Raw genomic sequence first — 20,033 nt, forward strand, 5'->3', positions numbered from 1 at the left:
AACCCAAACAATTCTATTTAAAAATGGGCAGAGGATAAAAATATGCATTTTTCCAAAGAAAGATATAAGATGGCCAACAGGCACATGAAAAGATGCTCAGCATCACCAATCATCAGAGAAATGCAAATCAAATTCACAATGAAATATTACCTCATACGTGATAGAATGTCTATTATTAAAAGACAAAAAATAAAACAAATGTTAGTGAGGATATGGAGCAAAGGGAGCCCTGGTGCATTGTTGGGAATGTAAATTGGTGCAGCCACTAAGAAAAACAATAACGGAGGTTACTCAGAAAATTAAAAAGAGAACTGCCGTATGATGTGGCTGTTATACCTCTGGGTATTTATCTGAAGAAAACAAAAACACTAGCTCAAAAAGAGATACTCACCTCCATGTTCATTGTAGCATTATTTACAATAGCCAAGATATGGAAGCAACTTAAGTGTCCAACAATGGATAAGTGGGTAAAGAAGATCAATGGACAAAGAAGATGTGTGTATGTATACAATGGAGTATTATTCAGCCATTAAAAAGAGTGAAACCTTGCCATTTGTGACAACATGAATGGGCCTTGAGGGTATTGCGCTAAGTGAAATAAGTCACCGAGAAAGACGAACACCGCATGATCTGATTTATACGAATCTTAAAAAACAAAACAGAACAAACAAACAAACCAAGCTCATAGATACATAGAACAGATTGGTGGTTGCCAGCGGCAGGGGGTCGGGTGGGTGAAATGGGTGAAGGGCGTCAAAAGTTACCAACTTCTACTTATTTTAAATAAGTCCTGGGGATCTAATATACAGCACAGTGACTATAACTAATAATATTGTATTGCATATTTGAAACTTGTTAAGAGGAGGGTAAATCTTAAAAGTCCTCATCATAGAAAAAATCTGTAATTATGAATAGGGATGGATGTTAAGTGGACTTATTGTGGTGATCATTTTGCAGTATGTACAAATATTGAATCATTATGTTGTATGCCTGAAACTAATATAATGCTATATGTCAGTTATACCTCAATGATAAAAAAAAAAAAACCTAATGAATAAAATAAGAAAAAAATAGAAAGGTGGGAGAGCTGTCCTTCACCTCCTGATTCCTAGTACATTTTTTTACTCTAAACCGACTATCTGTCATTAAAAATAATTGGTTATCACCACTGTATTACATAATAACACTAATTATTCTTTTTGGCTCTAATGTCACTTAGTAAGCTGAGCCATATACTATAAAACAAATTTTCACAAATGTTAGAAATGCATGGCTGGCTTCTTTGCTTCTAAATGGAAACACAAGTTCCATTACAGGCCAAAAGACAGCTGTAGATAACTTTCAGAGAAAGCACAATACAGACCTGTCAGATCAAAACCATTTCTCATGGACATCTTGGCTCTTCTGTTTTTGACTCGTGGATCCGGACTGTGTACAGTTGGGCAATTCACTGGTCTTTATGAATATATAGATTTTATATAAATGTCATTGAGCTCCTATTGATAAAAGATCTTTTGCATTCTGAAGCATTAATATACTTATTTTGGCTTCTTTGTTTCTTTATGTTAAATGTACTGGTTTCTTTTGATAAACAAAATTTTTGAGAACTTTTTCATTTATAACTTTTAAACTAGTGCTAGAATAGACTAAGTATTTAGTTTTTCCAATCAGTAGGTGAGCCAACAAATTTCTGTAGTTTGTTCTTCCCTCTTTTAAGAGTTGCCTGGTAAAAAGGATGGAAATGAATTACTTATTTATAACTTAGATGATTGATTTCTTGAATATGTGTAAGCACATTTGACTGTCCTTTATGATTGTATTACTGCATTCTGTGGTTCTTATTTTGTGGTTGGCTTTATTCCTTTGATAACTATGTAAGTTTAAAAAGCTAAAGCTCAAAACTGTTCTTAGAAACAATGAACAGTACACAAATACATTTAAAAATATGTTCAGTATATTGTATATATGTATTTACATGCAATATATTGTGTATGTGTGGACAAACTGTAACAATTCTACTTAATAAAACTGAAAAATGAAGAAGAAAACAGGAAAACCAAACAAAAAAAGAGTTTCGTGATTCCGAAACAGTGTTCTGGTTTTTAAAAAATCTGTTTGATATTTACAGAAACAAATTGGAGAAACATGGTGGAAACTTCAGATGGACTGGAAACATCAGAAAATGAGAGGGAGGTTTCTTGTAAGCACAACACATCTGAAAAACCCAGTAAACTTCCATTTGACACAGCCCCTGTTGGTAAGCAGCCATCGTTAGCGGCTGCAGGCAGTGCTACCTCAGCTCCAAACCCTGGAAAATCGACAGTGAGCGATAAAGAGGAAGTGAAGCCAGATGACCTGGAATGGGCCTCACAGCAGAGCACAGAGACCGGCTCTTTGGATGGCAGTTGCCGGGATCTTTTGAATTCCTCCATCACCAGCACCACCAGCACTCTTGTACCTGGCATGCTTGAAGAAGAGGATGATGAAGATGAGGAGGAGGAGGAAGATTATGCTCATGAACCCATATCTGTAGAAGTTCAGCTCAACAGTAGAATTGAGTCTTGGGTCTCTGAGACCCAGAGAACGATGGAAACGCTTCAGCTTGGAAAAACCCTGAATGGTTCTGAGGAAGACAATGCAGAGCAAAGTGGGGAAGAGGAAGCAGAGGTGCCTGAGGTGCCAGAGCCAGGGATGGAGAGCGAGGCCTGGACCGCTGACCATCAAGCAAGTCAGGAACCACAGAAGCCCAGCAGCTGCAGCTCCCTGAACAGGGAGCACTCTGATTCTAATTATACACCCCCGAATCTGTAACTCAGGAAATGTCAGCTCTGTCTCCAGCTTTGTAAGGGTTGCAGCCATTATCTTTCATGCGTCATCTCAATATTTTGCACTGTCCAGTATTTAATATATGTATTTAATTCCTGACAAATGTTTTTGTAGCTGACTTTTACTTGTTTTCCTATGATCTATATAGCTTAGCTTTTGATTAGCACATAAATGTCTTTCTAATAACTGTGTGGAAAATTCAGAGTTGTTTCAGCTCATTTTGTTATGGAAAATAATGATTAAAAAAGAAGACCAGGTTTTAAAGAAAGTAAATTTAGAATGCCTGTTTAGAGTCATTTTGAAAGGTAAAGATGAAGGTTCTAAGGATAGGAAGAGTTACCAATGTTTGCTTCAAGCCTACACCTCTTTTACTCTAATTTGTCTGACCAAAAAGTTGTTTGGGCTTCTTTAAGAAAGAATTGGAGGTAGAGTTAGAAAACTTCAATTAAAAAAAGAAAAAAGGCTGAGAGTAATACTATGTTCACAAAAGTGTTTTGTGTTAAAAATTGATGCAACTTTTATTTAGTCCACACATGCTTATTCAGAACTCACTGATCATTGTAATTGATTAAGGTTGGGATGGGCCTCCAATACTTAGGCTGGCAAAGGAGCCACCATGGTAGATTAGAGCTGACCTTATTTGTGGGAAGTGATTGATGTCTTTCATAGTGAGAAGTCACCCATGGTAGGACCCTCCAGGTTCTGTTTGACGTTTGCTTCTTACTTACCTCAGGAATGCTCTTGTACATAGTCAATTTGCAGAAAGTTAGGCAAATTTTGACAGGTGAGTAACTGCAACCAATTGTATGACTGCAGCACTTACATGTGAGCCAGCTGGAAACAAAGTCTTGTACTGTTGTCTTCTCTCGCATGCTTCTGATTCAGGATTCTCTGGACTTGAGATATGGATTTGATTGGGTATTCAAACTTGTCCTGAGTGAAAAACCATTACACCTTTAAAAAAAAAAAAAAAGATATTGTGCCCCTAGCCTTGAGCACCTGCCACGTAACACTGACCATGGTTATTATAGGAGGTCAGGGAAAGGAACTTGACTCAGTTATAACATGTATCCTGATAATCAAGGCTTGGAAGAGGAAGTTCTGAAGAGAAGAGGAAGTGGTTCTAATTCTGCTGAAACTATTAGATGATTTTGGAGTACGCAGATAGGCGCAGGCATTATTTCTTGATCCTGTTACTGATCTCTGCCTTGTGGCATGTGTATACCTTCTTGGAGAAATTAAAATTACTGAGCTAAATGTTTTATTTGCTGGTCAGTCACCGCCTGGTAGTGACCACTGCAAGTTTATAATGGTGGGAGAACTACAAATTACCATTTTTTTCTGTCTTCCCCCCAAACACCCACCACTCCAGCTGACCAGCACACATGGGCGTGCATACACACAAACACACACAGGCATGCATGCCAGCTTGACACTTCCATCTCCCATAGGCAGGCACAGACCTGAGGAGGGGGGGCGGTATTTTCCCTGCCCAGGTTTTATGGGGCAGAGCTTTGCCTCACAGAAGCAAAGAAGGAAGAATTGGGCAGATTCTTCACTGAAATGCATTGGGACTACTGTGCTAGTATTGGTGTTTTATAACCCTGGCATTTAATTACTGGAGAGACCAGCTTCTTGGTTGATGACTTAGTTATTTGTGAATTGTGAAAGTTTAGGAACATCGCTGTGTAGAAAATGTCAGTCTGTCAACTTTATTAGTGTGCTCAAAGGGTGCACTGCTGTCCTGTCCTGTCTAAACTGTTCTGCAGTATAGACTTCTTGGGCACAGAGTAACCAGTACTTAAGGGAATGCAGCATGTAAGGAATGAAGCCTCTGAAATAGTGATCATGGATTTATATGTGGCAGATCCTGCTGTCTCTGTACATTTGGAAGTGTTAGTTGGTTTAAAGAAATGATAGAGATTTTGAACTACTGACAATCTTAAAAGTGAATTGAAAACCTCTTTCTTTTTAATGGTGTAAATTTCCTTTGCTCAGTGTCAGTGATTCAGATAACTCTTGATCTTAAGGTAGTGGCTTTTCAAAGGTTTCTTATATTTTCTATCTCTACTGACTGAGATTGTCATTTTAGATTTTTGACATTTGTATCAAAAGAGAAGTTGAGGAAATCTTCAGAATACCAGTAACTTTGAATTTTGCTATTGACTTCAGGAGTGTTCAGTTACATGTTTGACAAATGCTCTTGCACGTGCAGTATCTTCTGCCCACAAACCCAAGGGACCATGGGGTTTTTTTTATATAAGACAGGTCACCTCCAGAGGATAACCCAAAATTTATTAAAGGAAAAGCTACTGTGTCGAAAGTATGCTTAAAAAAGTATTAATAATGTCTTTATTATTTGCTTCCTTTAGATAAATTCTGGAAGTTGTATATATTACATGTAGGAGGAGGTGTGAAAAATTAGGAAAGTGGTTTTTTTTTCTTTTTGGATCTGGGATGAGTGGCTCTTTGGAGATCTAGAGAGAGATCTAATGGTAAGAGTAAGGGTTCGTCATCACAAGAAATGAAAACCATAGTGATTTTTTTCTTTGTGTGTAGAGGTGGTTTTACTGACAATAATTAATAATTAGATTTCTATTTCAGTACATAGGTATATGAATTACAATATGAATTGCACTCCCAAAACTAGATTTCTGCTTTAGTAGGTTTGTTTGCTGTGAAGATTACTTCTCAAAAGACAAATGTTCATATTAGCTTAACTTTTGGTTTAAATATGTTTGTAAATGATGTAATATATTTCTTTTGACTAAACATGGGGGAAAATGTGTTATACATTGAAAAGTTTTTAAAGGCTTTGACTGGAGGTCATTTTTGCAGAGATGGTATTTTATATGCTTCCAGTATTTGGAAAAGAATTAGTCAAAAGGAATTCACATAGTTTAAATATTGAGAAATTAATATTCAAATAATGTACTTGTCTGATTTCTTAATAAGCTGGGGGAGGTGGGGGGGGTAGGAATTACAATGTGCAAACGAGTAGTGAATTCTACATTCATTTTCAACTCTTTAACATAAAACCGTTCAATCTTAACACATTGTTACTTTAATATATGTATAAAGAAGTATTACTGTTTGTAAAGCTTTGAAAAAAAAAAAACTTGTCTCTTAAGTATTTTCTGTATGTTGTGCCAGCAGGGTAGAACATTAACATCCATTTAAACATTTTCTCTTTTTGTGATTTTAAAATTTTCTGTGGAATAATTTATTTACAGATAATCTTCCTCCTCCTTTGTTCCTTCCAACCTTCACACACATCACAGAATCAGCCCGACTGTTTGCCTGATGCGAAATCTAAATCCTAATTAATGATAAAATTTAAACTTTGTTGGCACATTACACCTTAAAAGTATTTGTATTATTTTATAATTTAATTTCTAAATAAACCACATGAATTTATAATTTAATGTCTTAATTGTAATGCTCTAATAAAAAAACTAGCAAAATCAGTGTGAATTATGACTTGACGGGGACTTTCATCTTGTTAGTTCTTTCCTGTATGAAGGATGATTGTTATATCACATTTTAGGGGTAATAACAGCTTTTTTGCACTATGTAAATACTAGTGGAGATTCTTCTGTAACTAATAAAGTAATTATTGGAATGTAGTCTATCATTTCAGAATAGGTGTTTAAGGAATTTGTTACTTGCTCAACGTGTAGGATAGAAGAAAAAAAAAAAGAAGAGTCTGGCTTGTAATATCCCTTAGTGCTCTCATGGGTTTGCCCGAAGCTGGTAACATCTGCAGGAAGGAGTTATAGTAAACATCTCTGTTTGGGATGGTTGGTGTGATCTGTGCCACGACTAATTAAGCATCTCGCCAGGGACCATCCTGGTCGTTAGGAAAAGGCTCCTCCAAATTCCTTCTCCTTTTTATGGTAGTCAGTCTGTGCCAGGCATTGTTCTAAGAAATTCCCAATATTAACTCATTTAATCCTCTCAGCAGCCGTGTGAGGAAATGCTGTGGACAATTTCTCACTTTTCAGATGATGAAACAGTCATGGAGATGTTAAGTCACTTGCCCAAGATTCCACAGCTGGTGAACGGCAGAACTGGGCTTCAAACTCTGTTCCGTGGCCAAGTCCGTGCTTGTGTTCACTGTGTCGGCACAAAACGCGCTGGGTGTGCACACTAAGCAGTGCTTCCCTTCACCTTCTGGACGTGTCTTCTGGGGTGTGAGTTGTGCCCGGGCTGAATGCATAGACTCAGAGACTGGATTTACTGGGCCTCACCTGATCTCTCTTTGCCTCGAGTTGTCCTAGACCTTGTCACTGTGTCACAGTGAAGTGTACGGAATCTGAAAAGAGTAGACAACCTGTTACAAAACAGTAGGATCACTAATTTTCATCTTGAAGAGAAAGGGATTTTGATAATCACAGAAAGGAAGAATGCCTCCTTTCAGTTGTGTCAGAATAGTTCATTCTTTTGGACCAATATTTGTACCACTTCGATAGAGTTCCTTTCCTAACGGTGATCAGTTTTTCTTAAAACTGACCAGAAGAGGGTGTGCATGGCACCCGAAAGCAAAGGCTACCGTGTAATATTAATAATTTTTTTTTTAAGTGAGAGAGGGAAGAAAAGTATCCTAAACTATGGCCCTTACCATAAAAGGTGCTTAGTTCTGAGTGTAAGCTCAGAACTCAGGAACCATACCCATAGGTATCATTTCATCTTAGAGAACACCGTCGACAGGCATTTAGATCACATGTTTAGTAGTTCAGTCATTTGAAATTTCTAAATTGTCTTAGCAATTCAGTATTTCAGTTGACTTGGGGTCTCCTGACATGCATGAAATATGACACCTGGCTTACTACATAACAGGTAGTAATGGCAGCCTTGTGGATTGCAGGGCCCAGACATGCTCCACTGGAAGCTTCCACAGTGCAGGGTTTGGAGAAAGGGGAGGTGTTTCCATTTTGGACCCAATCTCAATCTCTGTTTTCTCTCACCCTGCTCCTCCCACCTTTTTGACACTTTGAGTAATTATTTGACCATCTTAGCAAGCAAAGAGGCATTTATTATTGCAGAAACTGGTTGGATAACTGCCTATAACCTGGCTGCCTGTATCCAAGATTCCAGTCGATACAGAGGGTTAGAGCAAGCAGATAACTGAGTTGCCTGCAGCTTGGAGCTCCTGGCTGAGTGTTCTTTATCCAGTTGCTGAGGAACCGGAGAATGCAGTTGTGAGTCAGCTATGGTTTGGGGCCTGGAGTAGTGTAGATCTGTGGAATGAATGTGCTTTGTCTCCTCAGAAGCATGAGGTTCGCTTAAGGCCTCAAATGACCCAGAGAACAGGTAATAACCACCACCGGCTTCCTGTGGTGAGACCGATTTGAGGCAGTGTTGGTTGCACCCTTGTCTACTAGAGGAAGAGTGATGTGAGTAAAAGTGGTACCTGCTTAGGTGTGCTTAGATTCCCCAGGTTATCTTTGGTACTCAGTCTTTATTTCCCTAAGTTGGAGCACTTTCATTGCTTTGCAAACCCTCACTTTGGGAATGGGGTAATGAATTGAAATTTAAGCAGTTAATTTTGTGTGTTAGCTCTAGTTAAGGAAGAATGAGACAAAAAATTCAAAATTACTGTTTTCTCAATCACAGGAGAAAGATTAGAGGTCATTATCCCTTATTGTTCTTTTTCCTTGCTTTCCTTTTCCTAAAACCCATGTCATAAGGCGCATGGTGAGTTTCTGATAAATACTGTAACATTTATAATTAAGAATGTAAGAAAGATTTACATTCCTACTCTATGAAAATTCAAGCACAGTGATGACCAAGAAAAAGGATACAAGTGTTTCTTTAATTTTTACTTTTTCCCTAATACTTAAGATGCACTATTTAAACGATTTTGTAATCTTTCATATCAGGGGGTCAGTAAACGCAGCCTGTGGGCCAAATCAGCCAGCAGCCTGTTTTTTTGTAGATAAAATTCTGTTGGGACACAGCCTCACCATTTATTTATATGTTGTCCATGGCTGCTTTTGTGCTACAGTGACAGAGTTGAGTCGTCATGACAGAGACCATCTGGCCCGCAAAGCCTAAAATATTTGCTCTCTGGCCACTTTACAGAAAGTTTGCCAACCTCTAAAATTTAGACAGTGTCTAATAGCACTCAACACACATGTGATTTCCCCCCAGTTCTTCCCTTTATTTCTAGGGAGGATACATCTGTCACGGATTTACACACGAAGAATCACATTGAGTTACCCAGTGATGGAAGGCGTGTGGCTGCCTGGGAGGAACACCCTTCAGAAACAAGCCCTGCTGCTTTGTTAGTACAGGGATTTGGGAAGCCAGGCCTCGTGTTTCTCCTCCTCTACTCCCTCTGGAACGCCGCGCAGTTCCCTGGATTCCCTGGCTCTTGGTTTCTCCTTTATCAGTGAAGGATGTGACAGTTGAGTCAGTTACAGGACCCTGAATCCTCCTTGCATCCTCCTTGGGGAAACAGTGAGGTTATTCTTTGGTCAAGAGTGGTCATGAGTTGGACCAGGGCTGGGCACTTTCCTAAAGCCACCACAGCCAAGGACTGACTGCTAGCACCCTCAAAGTGGCTTGGTACCCGGAATGGGCTGTGGTGATTAAGCCAATCACCCTAGTTTCCTTGAAAGTTTAGAGACCACAGAAAATGGAGTGGGTATGCCTAGACAGTATAGAGGCCACAAGAGCAACAGAGCAAGGATCTCCCCTCTATGCCGACAGCTTTGCATTTTTAGCCTGTTCCTAGGCCTTTGAGCTCTACTGTTTTTTCTTAATTATAGAGAGCTTTTCTGTTTTTGACAAGCAGCAAAATCTTACATAGATGATCTTCAAGGTTCCTTCAAACACAAATGGTCTTACAGTTCTAGGAAGAGAGAGGTTCACCACAAAAGCCTTGTGAACTTGCCACCCTCATGGTGACACGGGCCAAGAACCAGCATTGTGTCAGGATGGGTGGCTTGGGGCATAAAGAACGGTCCCAGGGCTGCAGTGGGGTCTACAGCTGGGACACAAGAGGATCACGATGCTTCCTCCAGGCAGAGTTGTGGATGTGGAAGCCTTTCAGCCACTTCAGCCACCACCACCACCTCCTTTACACCTGTATAGGGTGTCCAGAACCAACTGGCCCAAAACTTTGAGATCATCCTTCACCCCTGTCCTTCCCACACATCCAGTCTGTCAGGAAACTATTAGTTTCACACCAAACTACATCCAGAATGTAATGACTTTTCACTCCTTCCTGTCTTCACTATCTTTCACCTGGATTCTTGCAGTCATCTCTGCCCCGTTATACAGCTTTCTCTCTTGTCCTACTATGGTCTGTTCTCAGCACAGCAGCCATAATGATCCTATTACAAACCTAGGGCACATCACGTCACTCCTCTGTTTTAAGCCCTCCAGTGGTTTCCATCACACCCAGAGAAGAAAGCTGCTGCATCCACATGTACGTGCACTCATACAGAGACTTCCTCCGACCTCATCTTCTACAACACCTTTCCCCAACCCTTGCTCACTCTACTGGCCTCCTTCCTGGGTCTGAAACATGCCAAACATCAGGGCCTTTGCACTGTCTGTTCCCTCTGCTGGAAAGTCTGTCCACCAGACCCTGTATCCCCTTTAGGTCTTTGCTCAAATGCACCTTTGCAGTGAGGCTTCAGGGGAGTCAGAGACTGCCCTCTCTGAAATGTAACATGCCTTCATCATCTTATTCCCAAAACCTGCTCTTTTTCTCCCCCTGTTTGTACTTAGCAACCTCAAACTTCCTCTAGATTTTATTCATCTTGTCTCTCCTTTGCTACTAATCTCTGTGCAGGCAGGGATTTGGGACTGTTTTATTTCTGCTTACCCTCAGTGCCTAGCACAATGCCTGGCACAGAACAGGCACTCAGGAAATCTTTGTTGAATTAATGAATGAAAGAAGGCTGAAGTAAGGAATCAGCACTTGCAGCGCCGCCGTACTCTGTGAAGCATTCACACTCACACTCGCCGACTCCCTGATGACTCCTGTTTCCCCACATTTGCTCACAGCCTGAGATTGGAGGAAAAACTAACCTGAATCTCAGAGAGAAAAGTCTCACCCCAAAATAGGGGGCTCCTAGAGTTACTCTGTATTTAATGGTCTTAGATTGCTTATAACTCAAAACATATGGTAAGTTTAGTAACTAATGATTCCTATATACAGGAAGGTGACAAGTATGTGAGACATTTCTATGAGGTTAAAGTGGAAGGGGGTAAGAATGCACAAGCGGCTTCTGGTGTATCTGCAATGTTTCCTTTTTAAGCTGTATGAGTAGTACATGAGGGTGTGGTGTAGTATTCTTTATACTTTTTATATGCTTGACATATTTAATAAGAATAACCAAAAGGAACAAGCCAATTAAAACTCAACCACTTTCTATTCTGTAACTGACTAACCAAACTTTGCCCTAAGTCTGTCTTTGATACATTGACAAAGAAAATGAGTGATGGAAATGGAACTAGAAGTCAGGCTTCAACTCCTACCTTGATTGATTTAGCAAATAGCGTTAAATAGCCAGGAGCTAGAAATTTTATCTTCTTCCCATGAACCAGAAACTGTCTCACTTTATCCATCACCTGGCCTCCCCCTCCCCCTGGTAGTGAGAAATGTGGCTAGCACCTATGACTCTCCCATCTGCTCCCTAGCTGGAGCAAAGTGCTTTAATCTTCATAGGAAGATTGAAGACTGTGTTGGCAACCCACTTATCTGGTTTCCTAAGCAACAAGAACCCAGTATTTAAAGTGATGGCATTCCTTGCTCAGAATAGAAATTGTGTAAGCCTGATCCTGGCGCCCCAGGTCTCCTCAGGGCTTCTTTACCGCTTTAAAGACTCTTCCACACCTGGCTGTTCATGGTAGCAAACCTCTAATGGGATAACTACCTGGAATATAATCACAGCAAACCCACCGGGCCTGTACCTGTAGCCAACTCACCCTTGCCAGTTTGAGTGGCCCTTACCTCCAATCCCTGGAAACATTGACCACATTCTCTTTTTTAATTCAAGATTTAAGATAATTTTTCCACATCCTTGCAACTTTTGTAGCAATTTAGGTAGGCTGCCACCAGTTTCCATGAAACCTGAGCACGAATCAAGATGATGCAGCTGCCCAGGCATTTAGGAAAAGCACAAAGGAAAGAGAAAAGAACTCTTAAAGGAGATCGCTACTGAAGAACTATGGCCAGACAGCTATTGTTTTGTCTGCTTACTGTGTGCCTTCTTTGGAGAATGGCTTCACATCTGCCCCATTTCCATCCCCATGAGGGATATAATCTCTTTTTTTTTTTCTGTTGAAGTATAGTTGATTTACAATGTTGTGTTAGTTTCAGATATACAGCAAATTATATATATATATATTCTTTTTCAGATTCTTTTCCATTATAGGTTATTACAAGATACCGAATATATTTCCCTGTGCTAAATAGTGCTATATATTGTTGTTTATCTATTTTATGTATAGTACTGTGTATAAATTAATCCCCAGATCCTAAAATATTCCCCCTCTTTCCCCTTTGATAACCACAGTTTGTTTTGTATGTCTGTGAGCCTATTTCTGGTTTGTAAATAAGTTCATTTGGATCTCTTTTTTTTTAAGATCCTACATATAAGTGATGTGTGATATTTGTCATTCTCTGTCTGACTAATTTCACTTAATATGATCATCTCTGGGTCCATCCACGTTGCTGCAGCTGGCATTAGTTCATTCTTTTTTATGACTGAGTAGTATTCAATTGTGCATGTGCACCACATCTTCTTTAGCCATGCACCTGTCAATGGACATGCAGTTTGCCATAATCTCTTAATTGCAACAGAAGTAGACAGTTAACTGATCCTGAAACCATTGATTGGTCTAGGAATCTTGAAACAGTTGATCTAGGCTGGGCCAATGAAGGGGTTCGTCTTTGGGATTTTTGGATTTGAGACTGAGAAAGATCGGCTCACTTTGTTTTAGGTACCTGGATTTTGAGACAGGCATCTCCAACATCATCGATGGCCTTGCAAAAACAAAGTCTGAGTTAGACAGAGTTGAACAGTTTTCTTTACCGTCAAACATTTTAGAGCCTCTGATATCCTAATGTATTTTGACTCTCCATGAGGGGAAAGATTTATTATATGTCAGGCAGTATTTCTTCAACATGTTGGACCATGGAGCACAGAGTTCTCTAAATTTACTTGGCCACAGAGTGCTTTCTCTGTGCAGAAACTTCGAACATCCTGGGGAACTAGTTTTTCACGTATTGTGCATCAAAACATATAAGCTGTGAAGGTCCAGGAAAATGGGGTGCTCAGGGGACTCCTGGGCTGCTCTGACTCAGAAGTTCTCAGCCAGGGCTGTCTTTCTCCCCAGGGGACATTTGGTGATGTCTGGAAATATCTTTTATTGTCACAACTAGAGAGGGTGCTACTGGCATCTGGTGGGTCGAGACCAGAGAAGCTGCATCGTACACTGCACCGGATAGCACCCCCAAAATGCCAACAGTGCAGAGGCTGAAAAACTGGACTGACTTAAGGCCAGGATGCCCCAAGTAGATGGGCAGCATGTGCTCACATGGTGAGATCAAATGCGCTTCTGTTTCTGGCACATGTTTAGACATTCTGTAGTGTTCCAGAGTGGACTTAACCAAACACATCCAGACCTTCTGGATAAAACAGGCCCTTCTCCTCCACTTCCACTGGGGAAGAGGATGAGAAGAATTCACCCAGATCTTCTGATCATATGCCGATGCCTCCTCCCACGGCTCCGACTTATATTCTCGCATCACACGGGGAGGCATGTGAGGAGCAGAGGACAGAGAGGCGTCCTTTTCCTTGACTGCTCCTAGGAAAGCATGAGTCAAGAGCTCACACAAGTCCTGGGGAACGAGCTGGTCTGGCCCTGAGCACACAATGGACTCAAGCAAGAGTGGTGAGGACAACAGCAAGTAGAATCCAGCCTGCCCTGGTGAACAACATCCCTGAGGCAGAGGCATTAATGCCTCTGTGTGCTCCTCTAACCACTTCTCAGGCAACAGCTGCCCAGACCACGCCCCTTGGGAGGATCCCTGGAAGGGGCTTGGGAATGCCTGAGCAGCCTGTGTATTTCCGGAGCACAAAGCCTCTGCCTCTACTTGAAGTCATCACGTCTTGGTTTGCCCAGGAGTGAGGAGTTCCCTGGATGTGGAGCTTAATTTCAAAACCAAGACCATTCTGGGTTATCGGGAAAGAGTTGGAATTCCCTCCTGTGCAAAGACACAGAGAATTATTAATCATGAAACGTGGACCCTTTCTTATATTTTGATTGAATTAGTTGATTATCGAGGTTTAGTTGCCTGTGATTGAGTTAAGTGCCTTGGCAGAGTTGGGAGGAGCCTAGGTGGTCCTGACTCACACGTGGTTGTATGCTGAGAGTGTGTGAACAGTTTGCTTGGAACTCAGAACATTTTCTCAAAGAAACCACGTGAAAGTGCTGGTTAAAACACTTCCCAGCTAAACTTGGGAAGCCCTAAAACATAACTCAGAGTTGCAATGCTAGAACCCTCTTGGCCCTCCACCACCACCACAACTGTAGGAAACAAAGTGGCTGCAAATGCAGCGTCTCAGCTACCTGAGTTGAAACTGCAGCTGTGATTTCCCCCTTATTTCTAGGAGAAAGTGCACATCAGGATAATAGGTGCACAGTCACAATTTCTTGGCTCCTCCTCTGAACACATGCAAATGAATACACGTGCATGCACGTACACACACACACGTGCGCACACACACAGACACGGTCTGTTTCTTATTCAGACTCCCAGCCCAGTGGCACAGTGTGAGAATCAGGCAAGATACCAAGCCAGTGCCACTTTCCTCTGCTGGTGTGCTCAGGTCTCAGGGTAGATGCTGTCCTATCTGTGGCCTCCAGATGCTGATGACTGGGATGAGGAAACACGCAGACTCCCTGGAGGCTGTCAAACAGAGACACAGGGCTGGCAGCGGGTGGGTAGGAACAACGTGAGCTGAACCCCAGGCAGCGTTTCCAGGACATAGGATCTTTGGTATCGAGAGCACAAAAAGAGGATTCAGTTCAACCCCCTCATTTACAGAGGAAACTGAGACCCAGGGGGAGTGAAGGGACCTGCCCAAGGTCGCAGACTTTTGGAGGCATATTAAAGGAACCCAGATTCTCCAGTCCCCAGCCTCTTGCCACTCTATCCTGTGTATATTAAGAAACCAGAAAAATCCCCTGGGGTCCTCCTCCATTCCCGATTCTACTTTTGAAAATAAATTCTCTAAGGAAAGCTTTGTTTTCTGACCAAAATAGTTGTGCTTGCTAAGTTGGGATGATAGAAGTCCCGAGGCAACGATTGCCACACTTTGCTACCCTGTGACACTGCAGACCCTGCAGCTTCCCTGCGCCTGGAATCTTCTCCAGGAAGCAGAAAACGGCACCAGGACAGCACCGCCAACCAGCGACAATTTCTACCGTCATCACCCTATTTACCTCCACCAGTTGGAGAAGGGCTGCCTTGCTCCTGGCCATTTTCTTACCTCTGTAAATGTTCTGAAACCCCAAGGGCAATGAGACCACTTCCTGTGGGTGTGATGGTGATAGAAGGGACACGCAAAGACTTTGCTGAAAGATTTCATCCTGGGGCTTCATGCTGCTCTGGCCATGGAAGTCTGCCGGACTATTCAAACCCCTTTTCTAACCTGGAAATGCCAGTTATCTCCCTATGGCTGTGCTGCTTTTTGCCAGGTCCTCAGGCTTCCTGCGCGGGTGGATGAGCTCTAGATACTCACCGGTGATATCAGCAGCGTGTTGAATGTGCAGGGTGGTCCACACCTAGCGACATGCTTTTGTGTAGGTGATCTTGTTTGGCCCTGTGAGGGAGGCAGGGCATCTCTTCCTGTATCCATTTAATGGATGAAAAGAACTGAAAATAAATTTGATTATTCTTCAGATGTATGCAGTGGCAGAGATGAGGTTAGAACCAGGGTCTCCTGAATCCAGTATCTTCTCCACCAAAAAATATAGCAGTCTTTAAAAAAAATTCTGTTTTTTACTAGACAATACCTACCCATCCTTCAAAATTCAAAAGGTACAAAAAGGTGTAAATTGAAAAGTGTCTCTCCTCCCTGCTTATTAGCTCTCCCCAACCCCTAAAAGCAACTTCCTAGAGACAGAGCCTTTCAGACCTAAACTGTGCACATACCGGCAATATACATGCATGTGTGAACGCATATATCTGTGTATATATGCCTGTTTGTAGACAGAAATGATGGATCGCTTTTATTCACTTAAACAAATGTATGTTTTACTTCTGTGTGTGACGCTGCCTCCCATAAGAATCAGCAATGCTCATGTGGTTGGGAGGAGTTAAGTACATGCCCCCCTGGAGTCAGACAGATCTGGGAGAAAACTGGCCCTGATCATAATCCTTCTGAACTTATTTTTCTCATCTGACAAATGGACGTAATAACTCCTAACACATAAGTGAGGCAGTGTCAGGAACGTGTCCAGCACTTAATACGTGTTCAATAAATGGTGGCTATTTCCTGCATGCCAACTATGTGCTGGACCCTGTGCAAGGTACAAGAGAAAGGAGAAGAGTAAAATAAACTTTTGGCCCTTGAAATACTTATCATTTAAAATAGGGAAAGGAGATCTAATATGTAAATAAATTACAGTAAAGTAGAATGAACAGGAAGCACTCAGTGTAGAGTATAAGAGCATTCTTAGGGATTCAGACATTCTGGGGTTCATAGCCCATCTTGGACAAGTTATGGTGCCCTGAGCCTCCTTGTCCACAAAACAGGAGTAATGATACAGAGTTGTGAGGAGTAAGTGAATTAATGCACAGAAGTTAAAACAGTGCCTGGCACACATAGACACTCAACAAAGGGTGAATGAATGATTATAGTATCTGATTCTAGATACAGAGAAATGCCACAATAGGAATATGTACCAGACGCCAAGGTAGCAGGAGGAGAGGGGGAGCATTACTGCAGTGACCCGAGAACCACGACAGCAGCCCCTCAGTTGGGATTCCCATCTGCTAGACCCTGTTTTGGCATTGCACCTGCATCCTCTCACTTAATGCTCCCAGCCTCCCTGTGAAGATGGTATTACTCCCTTTCACAGAACGAAACCAAGGCTTGGAGAACTCCCAAGGTGGAGGCAGAAATGGCAACTCTCTTCTCATCTTCCTCTTACCATCTGGCTCCCCAGAGAAGAGAGTGACTAAGACCAGGACATTGGGGTACCGGGGTGCTTCCCGGGCAGCACCTCTCCTTGCTCTCCAGCTGTGTGTACCGAGTCCTGCTGCGTTCCTGCAGGGGACGGACCGCCAAACCTCAGCGCACCTGCGGCTGTGGTAGAGGAAGGGGCCGTACTGGACCTGGACCCACCCGGTTCAGGAGGATTGGGGTTCCACCCGCACCTGCTCCTGCCTCCCCAGCATCTAAGTCTCGGGGACGAGGTTGGAAGGAAGAGGGGGAAAGACGAAGAGCAGAGGAGGGAGTAATTGGGCACATTATTGAAGGAGAGGGAGGACAGTCCCTGTTGAGCCTAGCAGTCTCGGGGAGCCCTCTCCAGGGGCCTCGCGGCGCCCCTGCTGTGATGAGCGCAGTGAGCACATCCCACCCATCTCACCCTGAGCGGCCCAGGCAGGAGTTTGATTGACAGGATGCCAGAGTGTAGCTTCTGCAGCTGACGTCATCACCACCCTTGATGTTGTTTACATCGTTCATAGGGCAGCTTCTAGCTTACCCAGCACCTTTATACCCACCATTTCATTTTATTTCATCGCTGACTACAATGTTTATGTACAGTTGGGGTGTGGGTGTGGGGAGGCTGGAAATCTCTCTTCTCCACTGCTACTCCTCGTGCTACCTCAGTTTGCCTTCTGCCTTAGACAAGGTAGATCTTGTTAGCCCCATTTCAGAGATAAGGAAGCTCAGGCTGTGAGCATTTAAATGACTTGCCCAAGGTCACAGAGCTCACATGACACCCAAGCCAAAGGTTTGGTCTGCAGGGTTCTGGTGACATGCTGCAATGCCACATGTTGACCCCTGTGAGACCCTGCACACATTCCTCCCAGTACCAGAGAGCCTCTTGGCTCTGCATTCTTTTCTTTTTTTTTTTTTAGAATTCTTTTAGGTAGTTTCAAAAAATACAATCCTTAAAGGTTACACTACATTTACAGTTATTGCAAAATATTGACTATAACCCCCACCATTGTGCAGTATATCCTTGTAGTTTATCTTACACCCAATAGTTTGTACCTCCCACTCCCTCATGCCTGTATTGCCCCTCCCCCACCACTGGCAACCACTAGTTTGTCCTCTGTATCTGTGAGTCTGCTTCTTTTTTGTTATATTCACTAGTTTGTTGTATGTTTTATTTGTTTGTTTGTTTGTTTATTTATTTATTTTATTGTCTTAAAATGTTTTTTGTTTATTTTTAATGGCAGTACTGGGGATTGAAGCCAGGACCTTCTGCATGCTAAATATACACTCTACCACTGAGCTATACCCACCTCCCTGTTATATGTTTCAGATTCCACAAATAAGTGATATCATACAGGATTTGTCTTTCTCTGTCTGACTTATTTCATTTAGCATAATGCCCTGTAAGTCTAGCCATGTTGCTATAAATGGCAAATTCTTGTTCTTTTATGGCTAAGTAGTATTCTAGTGTGTGTGTGTGTGTGTGTGTGTGTGTGTGTGTGTACCACATCTTTTTTAACCTGTTCATCTATTGATGACACTTAGGTTGCTTCCATATCTTGGGTATTGTAAAAAATGCTGCTATGAACATTGGGGTGTATGTATCTTTTCAAATCACTGTTTTTGTTTTTTTCAGATCTATATCCAGGAGTTGAATTGCTGGGTCACATGATAGTTCTATTTTTAGTTTTTTGATAAACCTCCACACTGTTTTCCACGGTGGCTGCACTAATTTACATTCCCACCAACAGTCCACAAGGATTCCCTTTTCTCCACACCCTCTTGGCTCTACACTCTTTACCAGCTAGAACTACCCTGTAACCTTCAGCACAATAGGCCTGAGGGAATAAGCTCATCTGGCACATCTGGCATTTTCTCCTTTCCTGTGTTCTAGGGACACTCCTCACCCTGCCTTCGGTTCTGTTCCTGACTGAACTGTGTTCTTCCCAAACTCATATTTTAAAGCCTTAACCCCCAATGTGACTATATTTGGAGATGGGCCTTTAAAGAGGTAATAAAGGTTTAATGAGGGCATAGGGTGGGGCCCTAATCTGATAGGATAGGGGTCCTTATAAGAAGAGGAAGAGACACCAGCGTGCTCTCCACACAGGCGCAAAAGAAAGGCCACGTGAGGACACAGAGAAGGTGGCCAACTGAAAGGCAGGAAGAGAGGTGTCACCAGAAACTCAACCCTGCTGGCAACTTGATTTTGGGTTTCTCGCCTCCAGAACTATGAGAAATGAAAGCCTGTTGTTTGAGCCACCAGGCTGTGTTATGGCGGCCTGAGCAGACTGATTCAGCACCCATGCCCTAAATCTCTGCCCTCCACTTTGACCTTAAGCTTTGGAGTCTGTGCGATTTACACATAGCATTCTCCCCATCACTGCTTAAACTCTTCTGTCTCTTCTTTCTTGACTTCCCGGCTCAAATCCTTCACCTTCAAGTTGGTTTGACTAACTCATCTGCCCTCTGTTAGTCCATTTCTTAGCAGCTTTTCTCTGGCCACGGGATACGATCTTTATAAGACACCAGGTCTCTTTTCTTCTCTGATTCTCTTACAGTTGCCCGTGAATTACTCAGTGTTGGTGGAGCCATATGTTCAGGTGTGTGCAGGTACACTGCCATCTTCTAGCAGTGGACCTTGATCAAGTCTCAGAATTGGTGGAGTAAATGGATTAGTGTACTTGAATGGAATGCACCAGTTGTAAAATGCAGGTCAGATGCACAGCGTTGTTGTAGTTGGTGGTAGGGGCGAAGGTGTGGTTTAAGTGAGCCGCTTGGAGACACACCCACACTGATTTGTGCAGGGACATTAGGTCATCGTTGAGGAGCACTGTGGAAAGCATCCCTCTGAAACTCTTAAAGAGCATTGCTGATGCTCACAAAAGGGCAGTGTTTATTTTCACAAAAACTTTCAAGAGAAATTTCTAGAGAAATAGCTTGTGATCCTGAGAAATAGGTTTGTTTCATCAGTGAACACCAGGAACCATGAAAATGATCATGTTTCCCTCA

At 42.2% G+C, this 20,033-nt stretch overlaps 1 protein-coding gene across 2 annotated transcripts in view; it reads left to right on the forward strand.

Annotated features, from left to right (window-relative positions):
• SECISBP2L (SECIS binding protein 2 like) overlaps positions 1–6,290 on the forward strand; it is a 46,271-nt gene extending 39,981 nt beyond the window's left edge. For both annotated transcript variants that reach the window (XM_032481226.1, XM_032481225.1), the window contains exon 18: positions 2,129–6,290. In XM_032481226.1, the coding sequence (XP_032337117.1) occupies positions 2,129–2,811 (683 nt within the window). In that variant the 3' untranslated portion in view covers positions 2,812–6,290. The remainder of the gene's footprint in view (positions 1–2,128) is intronic.
• Positions 6,291–20,033: the final 13,743 nt, after the last annotated feature.

The sequence above is a fragment of the Camelus ferus genome, chromosome 6 (assembly GCF_009834535.1).
Source record: "Camelus ferus isolate YT-003-E chromosome 6, BCGSAC_Cfer_1.0, whole genome shotgun sequence".
Lineage (NCBI taxonomy): Eukaryota > Metazoa > Chordata > Mammalia > Artiodactyla > Camelidae > Camelus > Camelus ferus.